The sequence below is a fragment of the Callithrix jacchus genome, chromosome 6 (assembly GCF_049354715.1).
Source record: "Callithrix jacchus isolate 240 chromosome 6, calJac240_pri, whole genome shotgun sequence".
Lineage (NCBI taxonomy): Eukaryota > Metazoa > Chordata > Mammalia > Primates > Cebidae > Callithrix > Callithrix jacchus.
In genome coordinates, this window is record NC_133507.1 from 102,598,956 (window position 1) to 102,622,910 (window position 23,955).

The window sequence follows — 23,955 nt, forward strand, 5'->3', positions numbered from 1 at the left end:
GGGGTTTGGCACCATAAGATTTATGCACCTGCCCTGCTGTTGACAATGAAGCATCATTAGTAACACATAAATTAACAGAAATCTTTGGGCAACCGTTGTGAAGTTAGAAAAGCCCTCCTGACTTACCTGGCTCTTCGATGACTGGCTGCTTCAGCAGAGGGTGGGCCTGTAATTCACAGCTGTGCTCTACCTCACTGTTAGCATCCTGTTGACAACTGTCTAGAGTCTCTTGCCTCGGACAAGGAGTGGTCTGGGAGCCCTGGCAGTGGACTTCATCTTCATACTGTAGAGCTACTAGACCCCATGTGACTGACCCTGGGCCACAACTTTCTATCACCCCTCATTTCCAGCCCCAGGATGAGATGGCTGCTTTGCTCCCCAATCTGCAGAGGAGGCAAGCTAGAAAAGCCAAGATGGGGATGCAGGAGCCAAAGGCAGTTCACACATCCCTACCATCACAGCCTGTCCAGGGACCCGGGCTTGGGCAGCTACAGCCCTGCCATTCCCTTCCTGGGCTTCCCAGGGAGCTGCTGCTCAGCCTGTGAGTGTCAGTCAGAGGTGAGAGAAGTCACTTCCATCTCTCAAGTATTCTCTCCCATTATCTATGCTTTTCTTACCTTCTCTGTTTTGCTCTGGTGGCTAAATCCATATCTCCTGCAGGCCACAAAAAAGGAGTTGAATTACTACTCAAAAAATTATAATAAATTTAGTCAAATACATTTTGGTTGACTTTTTACATGAAAAGCATCAAGAGAATTTACGCCATTTGGTGACTAGAGAAAATGTTAAAGGCCTAAATTACAAACATATGCCACTGTCTTTTGAATAAAAGGGCCAGCCACCCTACTTGCTATGCAAATACTATAATGTAAATCGGAAGTCTCAGAGAGTATAGAGTACAACATTTCCTTAAGTGCAATCATGACTTTTTGAATCAGGAACAACATTTCTAAGCCATAATTTAAGCTAAAAGCCTTACAAATATCTATACAAACAAATGTAAATATGTTTGCTTAAGCCAAACATGCTCTTTAATGGCTACTTCCATAACGTAGAGTCTAGCACACTTTTTATTCTCAAACATAATCCAAGCATGATGCCGATAATGTGTACTCACTTCACACAACTTTAAATTCAAAGAAACACACAAGCACAATTCAGTTTAAAAGAGTTTATTTCCTGGCTCTAATTAATCTGTGTTTTTTTAAGAAAGCAAGTAAACCAGTGCAAAAAACCATTCAACCCCCAACAAAAAATGCAAAATCACCTACACCTTCAAGTGATTTGTAAGAAAATAAAGTTAATGCAAACAGTTAAGAAGAACAAATTGAGCCCAATGCAGTGGCTCACACCTGTAATCCCAGCACTTTAGGAAGCTGAGTAAGGCCAATCATCTGATATCAGGAGTTCAAGACCAGCCTGGCCAACATGGTAAAACCCTGTCTCTACTAAAAATGCAAAAACTAGCCAGGCATAGTGGCACATGCCTGTAGTCTGTTACTTGGGAGGCTGGAACCCCAGAATCTCTCAAACCCGGGAGGCGGAGGTTGCAGTGAGCCGAGATCACTCCATCGGACTCCAGCCTGGACGGCAGAGCTAGACTCTGTCTCTAAATAAATAAATAAAAATAAAGAACAAACTAAAGGCCACTCTCTGCCTAGCTTCTACATGCCTCACTTGCTGTGTCTTTTGCTGTCTTCTCATCTGGGTCTTGGTCCTCCAGCTTCACTTCCCACACTCTTTCTGCCCATTCCTTGTCCAACTTCTGCATTGGCCTGATGCACTTTTATCAGTGGCAGGCCTCTTCCCTCATCAAAAAACAGAACATCCTCAGGAGTCTCTTAAGGCCTCTCTTCCGTGGCTCAGCCTAACAACGGTTTCACCTTCCACCGGCAGCACCTTCTGCATTCCTATTATACTTACTACCTGAACAGAGAGCTCTGCACACACTAAGCTGTTCCCTTCTCTCCACTGCTTCTCCACTCACCCTTCACCCCTCAACTCTACAGCCTCCTCCCCTGTGAAGCATACCCCATGTACATGTGCTCAGTCTGGCCTACCCATCCTGCATCTGTTCATGCTCCTCTCACTTCCCAGATGGTGATTACCTGCAACTACTACATATCTGTATCATTCTCCTGAGAGCAATGATTCTACCCTTACATCTGTTTTTTTCCAATATTCACTGAACAACCCAACTAAACATAAGTGAAAAAAATGCGAAAATCAAGAAGCCAAAAGTATCAACTGACCCTGCAACAGACTGTCCTACAACTGGGGAGACCAAAAGGTCACTGCTGGGCACAGTGCTCCCACCGTTCAGAAACAAACCTATAGGTCCAAAGTGTAGCAGACTAAGGTTAAATTTTGGCTATCCACAAAAACTGTAAAGGACCTTATGGTAGATTCTGTGGACTGGCTTAATATCTATTCCATCTTCCAGTACTACAGAGGTTGGAAAAGAGACTATTTTCCATACTCCCTTGCACCTAGGGTTCTGAGTACTATTAAGATTCTACCAATCAGATTCATTTGCTAGAGTTCTGAATATGGAACAGTTAAGAAGGAGAGAGGGAGACATAAAGGTTCCATTGTGTTGTGTGGATCACAGTAGAAATAACCAGGTTCTGGGCTAGCAGCTATCACAGTGGCTTTTAGCTAGCTTTCTGATCCTGGAGGCAGAAACAGCATCCTGAGCTCCAGTTCTAATGTGAAGCTTGGAAGCTGACCCTGGCTCAGCCTAGTTTTCCAGCCCTGTAACTAATCCCTTCTACTGAAACTGGTGGGAGGGTTCTGTTTTCTCAACCAGGGTACCCTAAACGATACAGGGTCTTCCCAAAGTTTCCCACTCCTATAGAAGAGTCCTTGCATCTCAAGTATTCATCCTGCCTTTTTTATGCCTTTAGTCTATGGAGACTTTCAGGGCAGAAGACATATGGCCCTTATCTAAGGTCCAGGGACTTCATGGATTTTCCAAATAAGGAAGTAAACAACCAAATCTGAGTGACTTGATTCCCAGAACCCATCTACTCTTCCTTAAAGACAGAGGCTCTGGGAAGACTCTTCTAAGTAACGAAAACTACATTAGCCCCCCAGATGTGAGCTTCTGTGTTTACACAGCCAGTGCACTCATTGTATGGTGAACATAATTATCTGCCATGAGTAAACCTCTAAGCCTGTGTGTTGAACTCCTGGAGAGAAAGAAATTTGCTTCATTCACTTTTAAAAAATATTTTTAAAACTGACTTATAATTCATATAATATAAAATTCACCGTTTTAAAGTGTATTGCTCACTAGATTTTAATGTATTCACGATGTTATGCAACCATCACCACTGTTGAAATCAAGAAACATTCCATCACCTCAAAAAGAACTCTGGTACCCTTAGCAGTTAATCCCAATTTTTCCCTTTTCCCAGCCCTTGGCTACCACTGATCTGCCTTCTGTCTCTATGGATTTACCAATTCTGGAGATTTCACAGAAATGAAATCACTCAATATGTGGCCTTTGTGTCTGGTTTCTATGACTCATGAGAATACTTTCAAAGTTCATCCAGGTTGAAGCATGAGTCATGACTTAATTTCATTTTATGGCTGAATAATATCCCATTAGATGGGTAAATCACATTTTGTTTCATCAGCTGATAGACATGTGGGTTGTTTACACTTTTTAGCAATTATGAATTGCTAAATTCATAATTGTGCAATATATTATACAACATATTTACAGTGCTACTATAAACATTCATGTACAGCTTAATTCACTTCAATACTGCCATTGCCTGGCAGTTCAGTGCCTGGCACATAGTAGGCACTCAATCAATTATTGCATGAATAGAGTCCACATGATTTTTCTAAAGGCCTCCTCCATGTCACACAGTAGTGAGGTTTCCATGACAAAGCTCTGTCCACAATTGCCTATTAACTACTGCCTCGCTTTCCTCTTTTCCTGTTGGCCCTGCCCATTTCCCCCAAATGCCACTCTGATCTGCAGTGCCGCATGCTTCCATTGGCTCCTGCTTTCCTCTTTAGCTCTGATGCAACAACTCTTACTATCCACACTGTCAGCACCAAAGAGCTCCTCCCATCATCCAGTTCACTTCCTCAGAGCTTAGACCTAGGACTTGGTCTTTAAATCATGGATGTACATTTAGAATAGCACAGTACAGAAGAAATATAAGAAAGGACACACATACAATTTTTAAATTAGTAGGTTAGTAGTTTCACATGCCCAAGTTATTCCAAAGACAAACATTTTCCAATAACTAAATCAAGCACGTATTTTTATTTATTTTTATATGCAGAGATGCACATGAAGAGTTATATGAAATATTTGCAGTAACATACTTTTTTTTGGAAAGAAGAAAAGAAAGAGAAAAAAGGGAGTGAAGAGAGGAAGAAAGAGGAAGAAAAAGAGGGAGAGAGACGGGAATATTGCTTTATTCTAAAAATGGGTATTAATAACAGCAGATTAATATTTTGTGTATTTAAAGTGGAGAATTTTTTTGTGTGTGTATTTAAAATGAAGAGCTCTATAAATATTTATTAAGTTTACTTGTTCCAGATCTGAGTTCAAGTCCTGGTTGTCCTCATCAATTTTCTGTCTCATTGAGTCTAAATCTCTTTATGGGTCTTATGTATCTGGGTGTTAGGGTCGTTAGCTCTTATTGTTGCACTGATCCTTTTACCACTATATCTTTGTTGCTTTGAAATCTATTTTATCAGATGCGAGAATTGCAACTCCTGCTTTTTATTTATTTATTTATTTATTTATTTATGCTCTCCATTTGGTTGGTAAGTCTTTCTCCATCCCTTTGTTTTGAGTCTTTGTGTATCTTTGGATGTGAAACGGGTCTGGATGTAGCATACCATTAGGTTTTGGCTGTATCTTTTGACTGGGAGATTTAGTCGACTTAAATTTAGGGTTACTGCCATTTGATGTTAACTGGCTATTTTATCCATTCGTTGATATAAATTCTTCTTTATGTTGATGCTCTTTACTTTTTGGTATATTTTTAGAAAGGATAATACTGGTTGTTCCTTTCTATGTGTAACGCTTCTTTCAGAAGCTTTTGCAAAGCAGGCCTAGTGGTAATAAAATCTCTGAGTACTTGCTTGTTCATAAAAGATTTTATTTTTCCTTCAATTGTGAAGCTTAGTTTGGCAGGATATGAAATTCTGGGCTGAAAGTTCTGTTCTTTAAGGATGTTGAATATTGGCCCCCACTCTCTTCTGGCTTGTAGGGTTTCTGCTGAGAGATCTGCTGTAAGTCTGATAGGCTTCCCTTTGTGAGTAACCAGACCTTTCTCTCTGGCTGCCCTTAGTATTTTCTCATTCATTTCAACCCTGGTGAATCTAACGATTATGTGCCTTGGGGTTGCTCTTCTTGAGGAATATCTTTGTGGTGTTCTCTGTATTACCTGGGGTTGAATATTGTCCTGCTTTGCTAGGTTGGGAAAGTTTTCCTGAATAATATCCTGAAGAGTATTTTCCAGTTTGGATTTATTCTCTCCGTCGCATTCAGGTACACCTATCAAATGTAAATTAGGTCTTTTCACATAGTCCCATATTTCTTGGAGACTTTGCTCATTCCTTTTTATCCTTTTTTCTCTAATCTTGTCTTCTTGTTTTATTTCATTAAGTTGGACTTCTACCTCTGATATCATTTCTTCTGCTGGAACAATTCAAGTGTTTAAACCTGTGCATACTTCTCAGAGTTCCCATATTGTATTCTTCAGTTCTATCAATTCACTTATATTCCTTTAGAAAGGATTTAGAAATCCTAGAAATCTCATTAGGATTTCATCAAACCTTTTTTCAAAGTTCTTAGTTTCTTTACATTGGGCTACAACATGTTCTTTTAACTCACAGAAGTTTCTTATTATCCACCTTCTGAAGCCTGATTCTGTCAATGGAATGCATTCGTTCTCCATCAAGCCTTGTTCCCTTGTTGATGAGGAACTGTGATCCTCTTTAGAGGGATAGGCATTCTGATTTTGAGTATTCTCAGCCTTTTTACGCTGGTTTCTTCCATCATTGAAAATTTATCCACCTGTTGTCTTTGTAATTACCAACTTTCAAATTAGGTCTCTGAGTGGACGTCCAAGTTGTTAATTCCCAGGGCTGAAATCTGAGCAACCCACTGCGTCAGCCAAAACAGCTGCGTTAAGACTGATGGTGCTTTTCTGTCCAGGTATCTCCAGTCTGGCTTCCTTCTTGAGTTCGTAATAAGTGACTCTGCCTTCCCGGAGCTCCAAACGTTGGTCAGAAGGGGAACCAGTCCCGTTTACTCTGCACCAAGAGCTGCTGCACCAAGGTGCTGGCAAATCCGCTGTGCCAACCACAAGAGTCGTGCTGGCAACCCGTGGGGCTCCTCCACTGGGAATCTTCTGGTCCGTGAGCAAAAAAATTTGTCTGAAAGTGTGGCGTCCTCTTGTTCTCTGCGCTTTCACTGAGAGCTGCAATCCTGAGATGTTAGTGATCAGCCATCTTGGATCATTCTCTGGAATACTGACCTAAAAGCCAGAGGGCACTGTGGGTGAAAGGCTGATTAGTGACCTTCAACCCCAAAGAAGAAACACTGATTTCAGACCTTCTTGCTCTAGAAGTCAAAATACTTTTCCTCTGACAAGAGATAAGATAAGGTAGAAAATAGAAACACTGGCAGGGGGATCTGGACTCCTAAAGCTGTGATGCCATACTGCAGTGGAGGGTGGGTGAGGAAGTCAGGAATGCTGCCATGTTAAACAGAAAGGGAGGATGGAGCAAAGTGAGTCACAGGGCCAGCAGAGGGCCAGATGGGGGCAAGGAAGAAAAGGGCCAGAGGGTGAGACTTCCCATATTTGTGGCTAGAGAGATGGCTATGTGAGGAGTAATAAGTCAAGGAGCCCATGGGCTGCTGCCCCAAAATATAGCACCACAATATGCTGAATAACTTGAATTAAAGGTATTTGAAGTTCAGCACATGTTAGAATAGGCTTTTTTCTCTTATCTGTATAAAGATAGGACCTGTTAAAGAAACAAATGTCTTCCAACCCCTCCCTGAAATCTCAGTATTTACCACAGAGCAAGAGACTGAAAATTGAATAAGATACCTAGAACCCAAACCATGCTCTATTTCCATCCCATTCAATTTCTAAGAGTAATTTATTAACCATGGTCTGATTCATTTCCCCTAAACATCATTTACTACCCCTCAAATTGCCATATTTCCCTATCTGCCTTTCCCCTGTGAAGAAGGATATACATGCCTCTGGACATCACTGGGTTACTGGGTAGTCACACTTCTGTGGTTTTCCCCCACACAATAATAAATTATGTATGCCATTCTCTCCTGTTAATCTACCTTTTGTCAGTTTATTTTCAGTGAACCTTCAGAAGGCCAAGGGTAAGCTTTCCCATCTGCACTCATACATAAGCACACAAGAACAAGGAGAAAAGGTCACATCTGAGGGCATTAAAAAAACTGAAAACTTGCTGCTAATAATGATGATTACAATAAGGAGAATAATGACAGCAGCGTGTAGTTAACATTTACTGAGTGTTTTCTACATTGAACAAACTGCTCAAAATTATATATGTATGTACATTTAGAATAGCACAGTACAAAAGAAATGTAAGGAAAGACACACATACAATTTTTTAAATTAGGTTAGTAGGTTCACATGCCCAGGTTATTCCAAAGATAAACATTTTCTAATAACCAAATCAAGCACAAATTTTAAAATTTAAATTGAACTTAATTAAAAGCAAAATTCTGTTCCTGAGCCACACTAGTCGCATTTATATTGGTACATATATATTGAGCCTCTTAATAGTTTATTACCTTAATTAAGCTAGTCATTTTTTTAAACTTTCTGAATGTTATTATTAGTCTCAAAGAGGAGAATGAGCTAAATATACTATCAGAATGTCCTGAGTACCCACTACCCCACCTACCACAAACTTACCCTCTCCTTGCCAAAAAAGCTAAACATAAAACAAAATAACATCTCTCTCCTGCCCCCCAAAACCCAAAACCTAACACCTTCAGGAAAATGCCTACCGCAGCCTTAGAAATAAGTCAGCATGACTGTACCAACAGGAGCCAAAATTGGTATCAAGACACTGCTCGCTCTTTCTTACGCTCAGAAAACCTGTCTAGCTTCCTTTCCTAAAGAGAGACAAGCCAGACTCTCATCTCAAACTGCATCAATCACTCCCAAGGACAGGCAGGGAGGCTAAATCAGCAAGTTAAAGCCTCACTTGCCCAACTGCAGCTGGGCATGGCTAGAGATACTCTCTCATGATTCCGGGGCTGGCTTCCTGAGCACACAGTGCCCCATGCTTAGAAGGGTCCTGCACTTGGCTGTTGTTGCTGTCTTTAAATTCTTAATAATTATCATTAATAACTGCTAACAAGGTACTCTGCATTTTCATTACATAGCTAGTCCTGGTGATGCCTGACTTGGAGGAGGCATTCAATTCAGAGCAGTAACTAGTGAAATCTGGGGACAGCCATTACACGCAGCCTAAGGCCAGAACTACTTCAACTTCCTTTGAAAGAAACAAGGTTTTCTTCTTAGGAAGAAAAAAATTAAACAAAAACAATTGCATGCACTTCCATTTGGAAACTAGAATAATTAAGCCTAATTTCTCGATGGTTCTCTCCAGTACCCTAGAGAGCATGCAAAGCCATCAGATGCTCACTTAGGGAAATGCCAGTGGCAGTGCAGTTAGTTCCAGCCACTCCACAAGGGTTGGGCTGTGAGGCAGAGCAGCACACAGAAGCCTCTCCCAACACAAAGGAAGGAAGCACAAGGAGACTTACTCACATCAATGTATCAGTTAACCTAAAAAGAGAATGCATAGGACACAAAGGAAGGTTAATACCCCGTGCCAACCAAAAAATTCAATGGGGAGAAGCATGTCCTTGCATTTTTTTTAAAGTAAAAACTAAGAATATAAGATTTTTTTTTTAACTAGAGATTTTTTAAAAAGTGATAAAACTACTTCTAAAGTCTTCATTTTCCTAGTTAGGAATATTCACTGGAAATCAAAATTATTATTCTAACACTTACAGTGTAATCACTGAAACTGCTTTCACTGCATTCATTTACCTGAAGATTTCAATAAATAACAGGGGCATGAAGGACAGACTACCCTGGCCTCTGCAAATGCCTAGAACACCCCAACTCCCAAATGAGGGCAGAGCCCGGTGCATATTTCTAGAGAAGAATTACAAAGGATACCAATGGAAATAGATAATTCTTTACCAGAGAAAAGTCCCTGATACTGGAAATCTCATGGCTGAAAGTAGAAACTCAATCAGGTAGAAGCCAATCAAATTAATCCAAACGAAGCAAGTTAAATTAGCTTTTCTTTTAAATAGTTTTACAAAAAATACACCTAGACTGGGTCCCACTCATTACCTGCCATATTCCAAAAGCGTAGCATGGATTCGAGATTCTTCATCAAGCAGCTCCTCTGCTCCCTGGTGGCGTTTGTATTTCCGACGGGGCTTGTACACTTCCTAAGTGGATGAGACAGCCAAGTTACTAAGTGTGAGAAGGCTCTCTGAATTGGCTGCTGGATGCTTCCCGCAAGTAGGAGTGGGCTCTTTCCCTAGCATAGCCTGGATGTCAACAGCCCTGCTATAGGACTACAGAAGGCACTGCTATAGGACTACAGAAGGCACTCAGGCCTTCAAGGAGTCTACTTCATTCTTTTCAAATAGATGTGCCATTTCTTTTCTTTCTTTTTTTCTTTGTTTTGAGATGCAATCTTGCTCTATCGCCCAAGCTAGAATGCAATGAGCTCCCTGCAACTTCCACCTCTAGGGTTCCAGCAATTCTCCTGCCTCAGCCTCCCAAGTGGCTGGGATTACAGGTGTGCACCATCATACCCACTAATTTTTGTATTTTTAGTAGAGACGGAGTTTCACCATGTTGATCAGGTTGTTCTCAAACTCCTGACCTCAGGTGATCTGCCCATCTCAGCCTCCTAAACTGCTGGGATTACAGGGTGTGAGCCACCATGCCTAGCTGATGTGCTATTTCTTAATATAGATGTTTCCTAGTTTATTTAACTTTCATGGAGGTACATTTAGGTTATTTCCAAGCTCTTATTAAAAACAATACTTATACTTGTATAAGTAGACTGCTAGGACAAGTGAAATCACTAGTTTGATGGGTGTTTCTGCTACCAAGTTGAGCCAAAAGACAATCTGTACTGATTCGTGTGCCCACCAATTTGTTAATCACACCTTTGGCAACAAAAAATATACACAAGCCTTGACACGTGGGTGAAAAATATTTCACTGCTTTGATTAGGCTTCCCCAAATTATTAGTGAGGCTAGAAATCTTGCTTATTTGCCACTTATCTTGTTCAAATCTTTCATTTTCTTAAACTGTCATTTTTTTAAAACCAATTTGTAAACATGTTATGTAATCTGAGCACTAATCCTTTGACTTTTATTTAGGTAGCAAATAACTTTCACCCACTGAGTATTGGTCCTTTGACTTTTATTTAGCAAATAACTTTCATGTAATTTATTGTCCTTTGACTTTTATTTAGCAAATAACTTTCATCTAATTTATTGTCCTTTGACTTTTATTTAGCAAATAACTTTCATCTAATTTATTGTCGATTTTGTTTCAATTTGGTGCTTTTTGGTCCCATGACATTCTAATTTTTTATGCAGCCAAATTTATCATTTTCTTCATAGTTCAAGATTTTTGTCATACTTCTTATTCCATAGATTACATAAAAATTCTCAGATGTTACTTTTATAGCTATATTTAGCCTACAGATTACATTTAACCTTTTAATCCATTTGGACTTTTTAATATAGTGAACGGGAAGAATCTAAGAGTTTTTTGCCGTCTTCAATTCCTTCTGCTTTATGTTTCTTCACCTTGTTTCCACGGTTCTTTTTCCAAATCTCCTAGCTATTCTTACTCATTTTCTCTTCAAATGAATACTAGTGTCAGTTTGTCAAGTTTGTTACAAAAAAAAAAACGGTTGGGTTTTCATTAGAATCACACCACACCTGTAGAATATTTGGAGAAGAACTGACATTTTTATAACATTGAGTCTTGCCTTGAGAAGCAGGGAAACACTGAAGTGTTTCTTATTCTTTAATAAAGTTTTCCAGAAAGAATACAAGCTTTTTACAGTTACTACCCATCCAGACCTTTCCACCACCCAGAGCCAGAAACCAGTTCACCATTCACAGATGTTAACCCAGAATCCCACCCCGCACAAAAAACAAACAAACGAAAACCCCACCTTAAATGGTCAAAGAAAATTTCAATTCTTTTAGGTTTAATACCAGAAAAGGAGAGTGGATACAAACCCTTCAGAGACATACAGCTTTTTAACAAAAGTGTTTGGGGGTTTATCCTCAAGAGAATTTATGACAAAATGTACTAGAAACTTTCACTGAATTTTCAAATTATTACAGTGTGATTTCGTTATAAACAAAGAAGCAAATATCCATCAATTTACCATGAGTTATATTCTAAACTTATACACATGTACACATATATATCCTAAACAATATATGCGGCATGTTGTAAGTGATCAATAAATGCAGGTCTTCAGCCCTAGATGAAGTGGTTTGTCATTCTACCCCAAATGAAATGTCCTTCTTGACTGCTAAGCCGGCTGTCAAATAGTACCCTAGTAGTATCTACTACTCAGGGCTCTTGATGCAGGCAGGCAGCTGCTATGCCAGTAAGGTGTTCGGGCTGCTCCTCCCCACACCTCGTCTTCCCTACTACCCAGGTTTATTGCATCTAATCATTACCTGAACATCGCCACAAAGAGCATTACCATCAGGCTTTTCCAGATAATGGCATTTTATTTTAATTGGATGTTCCCCATGGATAATTCTAGTTAACTTTATTACTATTTTACTTTAATATACAGTTTCAAGCATACAGAAAAACATTATTTCTGTAACACACACTATATAATCTAAAATGATTTTGTGGAAAAGGAAATAGAACAGGGCCTGAGATGATGCTAAAGGGTTGTTCTTAAAAATTCCTACCACAAATATTCCCCAGTTTACTGCTGGTATCTACATGAATCGGAAGCTCTAAATAACATAAAACAGATTTACAGGGAGATAGAAAATATAATCAAACTATGTGGCATTGATTACTGTGCCTGGTTTAGCTTCCACTGAGCTCTACTATTACAGCTTGAGCTTCACTTCTATTGTCCTTAGTTACAACTGAAAGAGTCAATAACCGAAGATAAGAAATTGGATTCTTCTAAAAAAAAAAAAAAAAAAAAAAAAAAGTACTAACTCCAAAACAAGAACATACGGACACCAACAGCTAAAAGAACCTTTTATTCTTCCAAACAATGACAACGTTGGTTTTCGTGAATTATTCCTCACATGTTAAAGTATAAAACTTCATATACATCTCACCTTTCTTTTACACTTTATAACCACACTATGAAGTAGAGACAGGGTACACACTGTTCGCTTTACTACTGAGGAAGCAGACACTGAATAGTTTGTACAAGATCCATAGGACATTATGAGGCCTGGCCCTAGGTCACCTGGTTTCTCATTTCAAGGCTTGCCCCCGACACTAACTTGCCCAGTGTTGCCATTCTAGCCACCCACTAGCCATTTCAGCTAGCCCTCTCACAAGACTCATTCTACAATCTCAAGCTGCCACATAGATCACAGCAATGGTCTGCTTAAGTAACACAACCTAAATGCCAGGGGTTTACAGGCCAACTATAAGGAGCTATTGCTAAGTCACCCTTTAAAGCAACAGGTGTCAGGAATGCTGATATCTAGTCCCATCATTGCCACTAATCAACTGCATGACCTTGGGAAAGGGAGTTCCCCTCAATGGGCCTCAGTTTCTGTATCTGTAAAATGAAGTTGTACTAACAGATATTGAAGGACACTCCTAGGATCTCTTCCTTCGTGCTCTTTTAAACCTGTAAAGATACTGACTTGATAATTATTAATTCCACATTAATTCCATCAAAAATTTAAAACCTGAGACTAATTAAAAATATGCCATGCTTTATACAATGTGCTCTTAAAAAGGAATATATAATCAATTTATCCTTCTGTCACTTATCATGACAGATTACTGTCATGTTGATAACTACAACAATAGTTATAGTTATCAATTACTGAATAGTAGGTATGTGCCAGGCACATTCTGCTGTATCTGTGCTGCTCATTTGATCCCCACATCTATGAGGGTAGTTATCTTTGTTTTCTTTCTATAGTTTAACTTAGGCACACAAAAGTTAAAAAACTTGCTGATGGCGAAAAAGGCAGTAAGTGATAAAAACAGGATGACTCCAGAACTGACACACTTAAGCACTTTGTAAAATATCTCATACCTCTACCTTCATCACCCTTTATCTAGGTTCTGATATTTATTTTTGCAGACGCTAAAAGGCACAATGCAGGGTTAAAAAATTATGGTGACTCTTCTGCAAAGTAGAGAACTCCTGCACTGTGAGAGTCAGAGCTCTACTTTGCAGATCTGGTTACAAGTCAGGTTCACCTGTCAGAGAAATTAGTCTGAGTTCACATTCCTCAAGGCAGGGAAGGGAGGCAGAACAGCACAGCACCATGGCAGTGTCTCACAATTACTGTAGACAACTTTTTTATTGAAATAGCGGAGCAGGCAGTGAAACAGCCACCACCAAGCTGGCATTCTACACTCAGAAGCTCCAGTGGGCCAGCCCACACCCGACTCAACAGGAAGCTGACCTTAACAGTTCATCCTCACATCCCAAACCCAACTCCAACAGATCTATCTTACTTAGCTTATGTGCCCTGTCAGTAATTCTGCCTTTTACCTAAAGGGACCCCACAGATGTCCTGAAAAATCTTGTAAGACAATGTTACTACAAATGGGACAAATCAATGTTTCTTAAAAATTCTCACATTAATAAAAGAACAACAACAAAAATGAAGTGCCTAGGTAGTGACTGAAGGAATGATGAAAGGCGGATGGATGGCAATCATTTCTGTAGAATTTTCTTCAGTGACACCCCTCTCCCTTGTTCTTCCACTCTCTTTTACATGAGCTCTGCTATGTAAGTATGCATCTTCTGTTCTTTGAGGTACAGCACAAGTCCCACCTCAGGTCTCCTTGAGTCTGTACTAAACAGTATGACTCGGTGGGTAAGAATAAGATTGTTGTGTTATATAAGTGAGCGAAAGATGGCTCCTATGTTGTAGACTTCTTCACAGAAGACTGACACCCATTGGCTCAAAAGCTGACCAGGACAAACTCAAACTTTTACTTATCAAAATGTTTTATACATGGCCTAAGTAATCAGGTTTATGTTTTGTCATTTAGACCCTGCCTACTTTGCAAACCCTTCAAAACACCACCCTTCAAAACTGTTGGCATTTTTCTAACCATAGACAGGATAAGCCCTGTGGCTATGAAGGCCTCAAGCCACTAAGGCTCTTCATAGGCCTCTGACCCACAGACCCCCTGTGTGATGCTCAGCAACATCGCCAAGAAAGATGAGCTTCCTCTACGATCTGGGGAACTTCCTTTCTCCTCCCACTGTGGATGTTGCCCCTGCACCCAAGCTTCTGGATGGTCTCATGGTACAAGGGACTCCTTTATCCTGTAAGCAAACCTGTCAAAGAATCACCCAAATAAAGCTTATATATGCTGTTGCCACTTCTAAGGATGGCTAAACACAGTCAGCTAAAGATTTAATATTTAAACAGTTTTATGTTATGTCTAAGCAAGAATAAGTAAAAGACTATTGGTTGAGGCACAAAGGCATCATGCTGACCAAAAAGATAACAACAGGACAGTCCCCACCTGGCACCCATTCTTTGGCTGGGCAAAGGGTCTTCAAATGAGAAGTCACAGTCAATGTTCCCATAGGAACTGAAGAGGTGGTGGGAGAGAACCCAACCACTTTGGATGCATCTGAGTCTCTGGGACCCAAATAAGTAATATCCCAGGGCCCTGAAGTAAGTCAGCAATAGTACTGCAAAACTGGTGCCAGGAATATGTAGAAAAGCAGAGACCAGGTGAAAAGCCAGAAAGGTGGAGGAATGCCAACACCTGTCGTGTTAGAGTCAGGTGCAATATCAAAATCTGGCTCCCTCTTCCTAGCTCTGCAACTACACAGGGAATTTATTAACCTTTCTGAGCTTCAATTTCCTGATTTGTAAGATGGAAATAATAATATATAACTCCTTAAGTGTTCATGAGGAATAAAGGAGCTAATGCTTGTTAAATGTCTACCGAAATGCCGGGCACATGGTAGGCACTTAATAAATACACAGCAGCTACATACATATTTTATAAAAGGCTGGGTCTAACAACTTACATTTTATAAAAGGCTGGGTCTAAAAACCTATGTGTTTGACTTTATTTTTTTAGTCCTTAATTTTCCATTCACAACTTAAAATTAAGGATTTCCTTTCATTTACTAAGGGAGGAATTTTCCTTGAGAAGCAAGATAATAAATAAAATTTCAAGAGGTTTAATTTTATGTACTGACTCACAAGAATAGGTCAGGGATATGCACCACAGCCCTAGAGTCTCTGAGAGCTTCTGGGATTCTCATTTCAAGTCAGCTAAGGAAGGGCTTGCAGAAATGGCAAGAGGGAGGGAGGAAAGTTAATGGTGATGAAGTTCAGCTGAGAAACCTATGCAGACAGCTCCTGGAAGTGAGGCGTATTTTCAGCAGATGAGAAAAAGAAAACCCAAAGGCAGCCTTTAGCCATCCATAAAGATTCTTTATCATTCCTACTGAAAATGTATTGCTGATCAACTGAGGGTAAGTTCATGAATGAAAAAGGAAATAAACTAAACAATACAAATTATAACCAGGGACTCACAATTTTTTTTCCATTTCCTTTTTTTTTTTTTGAGACAGGGTCTCACTCTGCCACCCAAGCTAGGGTACAGTGAAACAATCACAGCTCACGGCAGCCTCAACCTCCCCAGGCTCAGGTGATCCTCCCACCTCAGCCTCCTGAGGAGCTGGGACTACAAGTGCATGCCACCATGCCTGGCTAATTTTAGCATTTTTTACAGAGATGAGGTTTCACCATATTGGCCAGGCTGGTCTCAAACTCCTGGGCTCAAGTGATCTGCCCAACTCTGCCTCCAAAGTGCTAGGATTATGGGTATGAGCCACCAAGTCTGGCACATTTTCCTTCATTCTGATACTATTTTCTCATCAGCTGGCAAACAGCATTTTATCTAGAAGCTCACAGCAGTACAGTTACAAGACTGGGTTTGAGTCCTGCCTCCACCATCACCACTGTGACATTGGGCAACTTATATATAACCTGTGTTTCAGTTTCCTCATTTGTTAAAAACAACAACAACAAACTGCTACTTCATGGGATTCTTGTGAGGACTAGATAAATTCGAGATGAACACTCAGAACAATGTTTGGGCACTATGTAAGTATTTGTCATTATCACATATTCCTTAATTCTCTGCAATCACATTACAAGCAGAAGTGGATTAAAAAAAAAAACTCCATTAAAAATGAAAAGAAAAATTAATGTAACTCTAGGGGCCTTAACTATTCCATGGGCATAGAGATGCCAGGCCCACTTTCAGTACTAGGATGATTGGCCTTTTCTTCCGAGCTATAGGGCTGAACACTATACCATTTTCTCATTCTCTACCCAGGGATCAGAGTGAGATTTACAAATGAAGATATTCGATTAAGCATTAAAAATTTTTAATGTGGCCGGGCGCGGTGGCTCAAGCCTGTAATCCCAGCACTTTGGGAGGCCGAGGCAGGTGGATCACGAGGTCGAGAGATCGAGACCAACCTGGTCAACATGGTGAAACCCCGTCTCTACTAAAAATACAAAAATTAGCTGGGCATGGTGGTGCATGCCTGTAATCCCAGCTACTCAGGAGGCTGAGGCAGGAGAATTGACTGAACCCAGGAGGTGGAGGTTGCGGTGAGCCGAGATCGCGCCATTGCACTCCAGCCTGGGTAACAAGAGCGAAACTCCGTCTCAAAAAAAAAAAAAATTTTTTTTTAATGTTTGAATGTGGCTTTTGCTACCAAAAAAAATAAATAACCTTAATATGTACTATTTTGAATAAACAGATTTAGAATAAAATTCAAACAGTACAGAATTTACAGGAAAAAGAAAATTTCCCCTCCAGTCCTGCTGCTGGCCTAGCAATTTCCTGCCTCAGAAATAATGTGATTATCACCTGGTTTTCATATTGTTCCAGAAATGAAGTAACATTTAAAACAGGGTAAAGCAATATCTTATCCAACCAATCGGTTACTACTTGCCATGAGAAGTGTAGTTAGCTTTTTTTTTTTTGGAGATGCATCTTGCTCTGTCACCCAGGCTTGAGTGCAGCGGCACGATCTTGGCTCACCGCAACCTCCACCTTCCAGGTTCAAGTGATTCTCCTGCCTCAGCCTCCCAAGTAGCTAGGATTACAGGTGTGAACCACTACACCTGAATGATTTTTCTATTTTTAATAGAGATGGGGTTTCATCATGTTGGCCAGACTGGTCTTGAACTCCTGACCTACTCGCCTCACCCTTCCAAAGTGCTAGGATTACAGGTGTGAGCCACCATGCCTGGCCAGCAGGAATCCTTAATAGCATACAAAAGACTCTATATTGATAAGTGAAAAAAACCACAAAATTATCTTTAAAGTATAATTCCAATTCAGTTTAAAAATGCACAATAAAAACATGGAAGAAATATATCCAAAAATTAAAAGTGGTTGCTTCTGTGTTGTAAAATTAAGGAGAAAATCAACCTTGATTTAATTCCCCTACATCCATAAACCTTTTTAAAAACTTTTGAGGATGCTTTAAACTGAATACCTGTTTCACAACCAGGAAAGAAAATTACTCTGAGGTCATATCATTCTTTCTTATTATTGTTAATACTGCCACCAAATCTGAAAACAGTATCTGGCTTTGGAGTGTCACTTTCTTAAAGGTTTTCTACCCCTTCCATTTCTAAAATGGAATTGAGAAAAAAAGAAATTACAATGATAAAGTGATCAAGACCTTTTGTTCCATAGGAGATTTTTGTTTCTTTCATTACCAAGATTGTTCTTTTCAGAGTAATCACCTTGGTATACCACAACTTGGTAGACCACACATTTATTTATAGGATAAGCCAATTTGGAATTCTGTTTCTGGAAAGACTCTGCAGCCAGTTCACAAAGCCACAAACACCAGACAATATCAATCTTCACAGTGACACAGGTATGTAACCCATGCCATCTGTATAAGTACATCTGATATTTCATTTGGGTGGCATATTAATACAAGAAACTATGCAACTATTAAAAACCAACTATATAATTTAGATGAAGTAAAAAGCATGCAAAACAACAAAATAAATTATTTTCAGAAGAGAGAGAATGTGCACACAGGAACCTAGGCTTTATTCCCCTCAGCTCAGGTAGGAAGGCTGGGGGTGGAGAGTGCAGCTGACGAGGTTCCACAGCTCAGGTTCAGTGTTCTGTAAATGGTCAAAGGCTCCACTAACCCACGTGCTGGGAAAGTGGGCACACATGTGCAGACTCGCCGTGATTAAGATATCCTGTGAATGGGTACAAAGGCCCTCCCAGAGCTTCCCACACAAAGCTCAGAGGCTATTCTGTCTATGCAAAGCCATCATGGGGGTGGGGGCAGTAACCTCAAGTTATCATCTCTATTCACCACCTACTCTTCAGAGCTATTCAAAGTTTACACCTGCCACTGGGATAAACTAAAAAGGGCTCTATGTTTGGCTATTTCTCCGTTAAAACTGGAAGTAAGAAGACAGAGCAGTAGTGTGTCAGGTTCTACCTGTGCATGCTGGTGTCCTAGCCCTGAGCAGGGAAGCACAGCCATCTGAGTCTAACTCCTAAGCAACCCCTGCAGACAAAAGCCTCAGGAGCAGCACTTTTGTGATTTAAATCAAAGGGCTGAGACTAAGCAGGGCTCTGACAGAAGAATACAGCCAGGGAACTAACTTACTGAGAGGTCCACAACCGTCTTGATGGCCTTTTCTTTTCTCTTTATGAAGTCATCATCCTACAAGACAAAACAGAGAAATTAAACAAATCCCATGGGAAAATTAAAACTCTAGTGAACCACTCAGAATCTGCCTCATAAACTGACTTCTCATCACTACTTTGCCTGAAGAAGTCTCAATTTTCTAACAAATTGGAATATATTATCCATAAGAAAACTAGGAACCCTGAAGATGGCTCCAACATAGTTCCCTACACAGTCAGCAAGAAAAAGGGGGTCATAAGGAGTAGTGCTTAAAACAAGAGTTCTCATTTCAAATCCTCTTAAGCACTGACACCTCAAAGTTACTTAACCTCTAAGCCTCAGTTTCTCTGTCTGTAAAACAGAGATAAAAACACCTATCTCAGAGGCAGTAAGGATTAAAGAATAAAGGCCATAAGATGTGTTGATACTGGCATGTAGTAAATACATGATGGCTATTAGCTATTACTGTGGTAATTATTATTATTATTAAATTGTTACTATAGAGATATTCTGGACAAGTGGCCTCTCAAAAAAACTTTATACAAAAATCAACCATTGTTCTTAAGTTAATAAAACAAGTTTTAGATCAAATACTAAGTTAATAAAACAGTTTTAGATCAAACACTAAAACTCAGAGAAAATGACAAAATTATAGAGCTTTGCACTCAGTGACTGTGAAAAGAGGCACTAAGGATTCCAAGTAGGAGGTGGGAATATAGGGGAGCCTGAGCTTACTCGGCTCTTTGCAGGGGAGTCTCTAAGTGTGCACTCTGGTTCTCAGCGGGACAAGAAGAGAAAATCACAATACTGACCTCAGGGAGACTATAAGTCTTCTGGAACTGGGATACAGAGTAGGAGCGGATATAGTCACCCATCTCTTCTTTTGTTTCTATAGCTCGTTTCACCAGCCACTAGGGAAGAAAGTGAAAAGACATGAGTTGCTCAGGACAACATCCCACTACAGTGAAGGTCAATTCAGACATGGCACAACTCATGAACTCAAATCAGCACAGCTGAACTGAACAGGTGATAAGAAACTATCACCACATGCTGCCCTATAGGAAAAGCAACCAGCTGGACATCCCAGATGTTAAGATCCAGCAGGATCTAGTGCTGAGTACTCATGCAGGAGCTTTAAAGCCTTACGTAATATCGCTGAGCCTCAGTTTTCCTTTCTGTACAAGCGTATCAGTTCCTTTCACCTCCCAGAGCTATCATGGGAGCAAATGAAATCACAAGTAGAAGAGTGATTTGTAAATACCTGAAGCACAAAACAGTTATCTCCCAACTTCTGGTCCTACTGGCAGATCTTCATATAAATCCTTTTCCTGTGCTCCTTACACCACAGATCAGGGAAATGGGAGAGAACCACAGCAAATGCTAGTGTAACTTCCCATTTGACAGATGAAAAAATGTCCAAAATACTCAGATTCAACAATGGTGCATACTGAGTACACAGCTGAAGGCACTGGTTTATCCTGACATTCACAACATTCTCTCTCAATCCTCAAAACTTTAGATAGTACTGGCTGAGTTTTACAGAACCTGAAATGCCGGGAGACTATATAACTTACTCATGGATCCACAGCTAGCAAGCTGCAAAGATGGGAGTCACAACTTAGAGACTATTCTACAAGGAAGACTGGACAAACGATTTTATGAAATGTTTCCCACCTTTGTTAGGCTGATACCCAGAAACAGCTACTCTTCACTTCTCCCAATTTAAAACTCGTTATTATCATTAAAACATTACCCCACTAAAATCTGTAGAAGATCCAACCAGTCTGAGGGTAAGGGTGTAAAGTATAAAAAGAACCTTTGCTTTTCCTCCCCAGCTCTTCATTCATTCTCTTTTCTCTGAAAAACATCACAGAGGGGTTCCACTCCCTCCCCAGAGAGAGCTACTACATCTCAAAAGCAGTTTTTGGACAGTAGTTGTGTTCCACAACAGCATAGCACACTTGGTGAGGGTTAGCCACCTAGGAAAGCAGGCACATGGCACATAACACAGTGCTGCATGGTGCTCCTGCAGGGATGGGAAGAGATGCTTGTTCATAAATCACAGCCAGCTCAAGTAAAGCACATGTTTAGGAAATAGCTGCTCGGAACAGAGGTAACTACAAATAACTCTATGAGGAATATTCCTTGCTGTTAGTATCTTCCATATATGTCTACCACTTCACACCCAAACAGTGACCTCCAGCACTAACTAAAATCCAGAACCAGATACAGATGATCAGAGAGCATTCAGAACTATTGTAGCCCCTTACCTGTACTCCATCCCAGTATGATGGCCCAGGACAACTAAGGGCCAACTAAGGCATTGAGGTCATTGCTTAACTCAGTTTAGCTCTGCTTTCTTTTGAACTGTGAGAACCCAGTTTCTGGCTTTTCACATCTGCTTCCCTTTCAGAGCTGCTTCCACTAATCCCAGATCTACCCCAAGTTACTGCTTGGCTGGATCCTGGAGATCATGATCCCACTAGGACGGGAAAGGACGGGAAAGCTTGTTGAGTCGTAACAGCTGTTTTGGAGTTTCCAGCATGAAAGGCTATATAGGGAAACTCTTGGACAGCCTAGCTCTGCCACAGCTTCCCTAGCACTCAAGAAAAATATCGACCTTCACAGGACTCACATGTCCAACACAGGAGAAAAAAATATGACCTAGAACCACCAGGAATTAGAAGTTAGAGCTGTTTTCTGGCATTCAGAGAACATTACTACAGCTTTGCTAAAATGGCATAAACACGATGATGAGCTTCTAGAATCACACAAGAGAAGTAGGTCAACAGCTTCAACTGCTGGCCCACAATTATTCTTTCACTGCTGGCGGGGGCAGGGTGGGGGTGGGGGTGGGCGGTGGAGGAGGATCAACAGGGAAAAGCTACAAGCACATGGTGACTTTCATCATGTTAACTGTATTTAATTTGAGGGATTGCTTTTTTCTGAGCTTGAGAATTAATGGCCATTCTTTTAGGAAATGATAAAGGAAGATAGTAGTTATTTTTTTAAAAGTGTCCTTGCCTGGCAAACTACAGGTGGCAACCCTAGGCCACTTCATTCTTGCTTTAAAATTTTACAGGTCCTTGAAATTAAGAAATTGTAACCACTAGCCTGGGGCCTCCCATCCAGACAAACCCTCTAGCTTTCCACTCACAATGGAGAACATTCAGACCCTCAAAACACCCAAACTGACTGCAGAAGATCACTTCCCATTTTTCTTCTCACAACCTGACTAGATTTTTTTGCCCCCATAGTCCTAGTATAGGGTTAACAAAGGTCTAATCTCTAAAGATCCACGTTTTGGGGGAAAGGTAACAATGTCACAGTTTGATTATGTTGGAGGTTTCAATGATAATCAACACAGGGCCTCAACTTCCCATTTTCACAAAAACAATCAGGTAGTGTCCCCTTGTATCGGAAAGACAAAAAGGCTAACATACAAATCAATTTTAAGGTAAAGTCGTGACCTCAAATTTACAAATTTCAGGGCATTCGATTTGAAGTCAGGTGGAGGGGAAGATTCAGCAGGTAACAGTAGTAACAGAAACAAGTATATAGCACTCAGAGAGCACTTACTAAAAAGGTCAGTCTTTCATCTACGTGCTTTAGATATACAACTAATTTAATTCTCATTCTATCATGTAGGTGATATTATTTATTTCTGTTTAACAGAGAGAAAGTTATTTACCCAAGGTCACACACAGCTAGAAAGTGACAAATTTGAACCCAGGAAGTCACCAGGGTCCATACTCTTGACCCCTATATTTCATAATCTTAACACAGAACTAGAAAACTTTTCTAACTTCTAGGACTGTGTACCTTCCTTCTCAGTGGCTGCACGAATGGAGGAGTGGAAAAAGCACAGGCTTGGAGACAGAGTTTAGACTGAAACCTTTGCTTGTCCACTCAATAGCTCTCTGCCCTTAAGTAAATCAGTTACCTTCTCTCAGCCTCATTTCTCCCAAATGTAAGGAAATTACATTTCTCACTTTCCTCAAATGTAAGGGATTATAATAAATGCTTCAAAGAACTCTATTAGGATCAGACAGAAAGTAGTGTTCACACAGCTAGCAAAACATCTGAGTCCCTTTGCACCTCCTCTTTCTGAGATGCCTACAGAGAAAGCCCATATAGAATGGCAAAGAATGCAGTTGTCCCAAGGCATCTTCTGTGGGGGATTGGTTCCAAAACTCAAAACTCTCTAGATACTGATCCACAAATGCTCAAGTCCCTGATATAAAATGGCACAGTATTTGCATACAATCTAAACACATCCTCCCCTACATTTTAAATCATCTCTAGGTTATAATACCTAATACAATGTAAATGCTACATAAATAGTTGTTATACTGTATTTTTACATGTGTATTAATTTTTTTTCCAGCTTGTTAAATTTGTATTACTTTTTATTATTGTATTGTTATTTTTATTGTGTTTCTCCCCATCCCCATTTTTTTTTTGTTTGTTTGTTTTTGAGACGGAGTTTTGCTTGATACCCAGGCTGGAGTGCAATGCCATGATCTCGGCTCACTGCAACCTCCGCCTCCTGGGTTCAGGCAATTCTCCTGCCTCAGCCTCCTGAGTAGCTGGGATTACAGGCACGTGCCACCATGCTCAGCTAATTTTTTGTATTTTTAGTAGAGACGGGGTTTCACCAAGTTGACTAGGATGGTCTCAAGCTCTTGACCTCGTGATCCACCCACCTCGGCCTCCCAAAGTGCTGGGATTACAGGCGTGAGCCACCGCGCCCGGCTCCCCCAAACATTTTTGATGCTTGGTTCATTGAATTTATGGATGTGGAACCACGAATATGAAGGGCCAACTGTTTGGGAGCTGTACAGCATAAGCTACTTAGGGGTTTGGGAAACAGCTGGAGGCAGAGAAAAGTCTCCCCTTTAGGCATTTAGCCATACAGACTAAATATCTATACATTGTAAGACATTCTG

The 23,955-nt window shown here is 40.3% G+C and overlaps 1 protein-coding gene across 17 annotated transcripts in view; it reads right to left on the minus strand.

The window, feature by feature from the left end:
• CCDC93 (CCC complex scaffolding subunit CCDC93) overlaps positions 1 to 23,955 on the minus strand; it is a 113,498-nt gene that overhangs the window by 74,837 nt on the left and 14,706 nt on the right. For 9 of the 17 annotated variants that reach the window (XM_078327950.1, XM_078327949.1, XM_078327948.1 and 6 more), the window contains exons 5-8: positions 19,819 to 19,917; positions 18,986 to 19,042; positions 9,411 to 9,511; positions 618 to 654 (exon numbers count right to left, since the gene is read on the minus strand). In XM_078327950.1, coding sequence (XP_078184076.1) covers positions 618 to 654; positions 9,411 to 9,511; positions 18,986 to 19,042; positions 19,819 to 19,917 — 294 coding nt within the window. Of the gene's footprint in view, positions 1 to 617; positions 655 to 8,813; positions 8,832 to 9,410; positions 9,512 to 18,985; positions 19,043 to 19,818; positions 19,918 to 23,955 lie in introns of all 17 variants that reach the window. The other 8 variants (XM_078327947.1, XM_017973524.4, XM_017973523.4 and 5 more) reach the window with 1 other exon arrangement.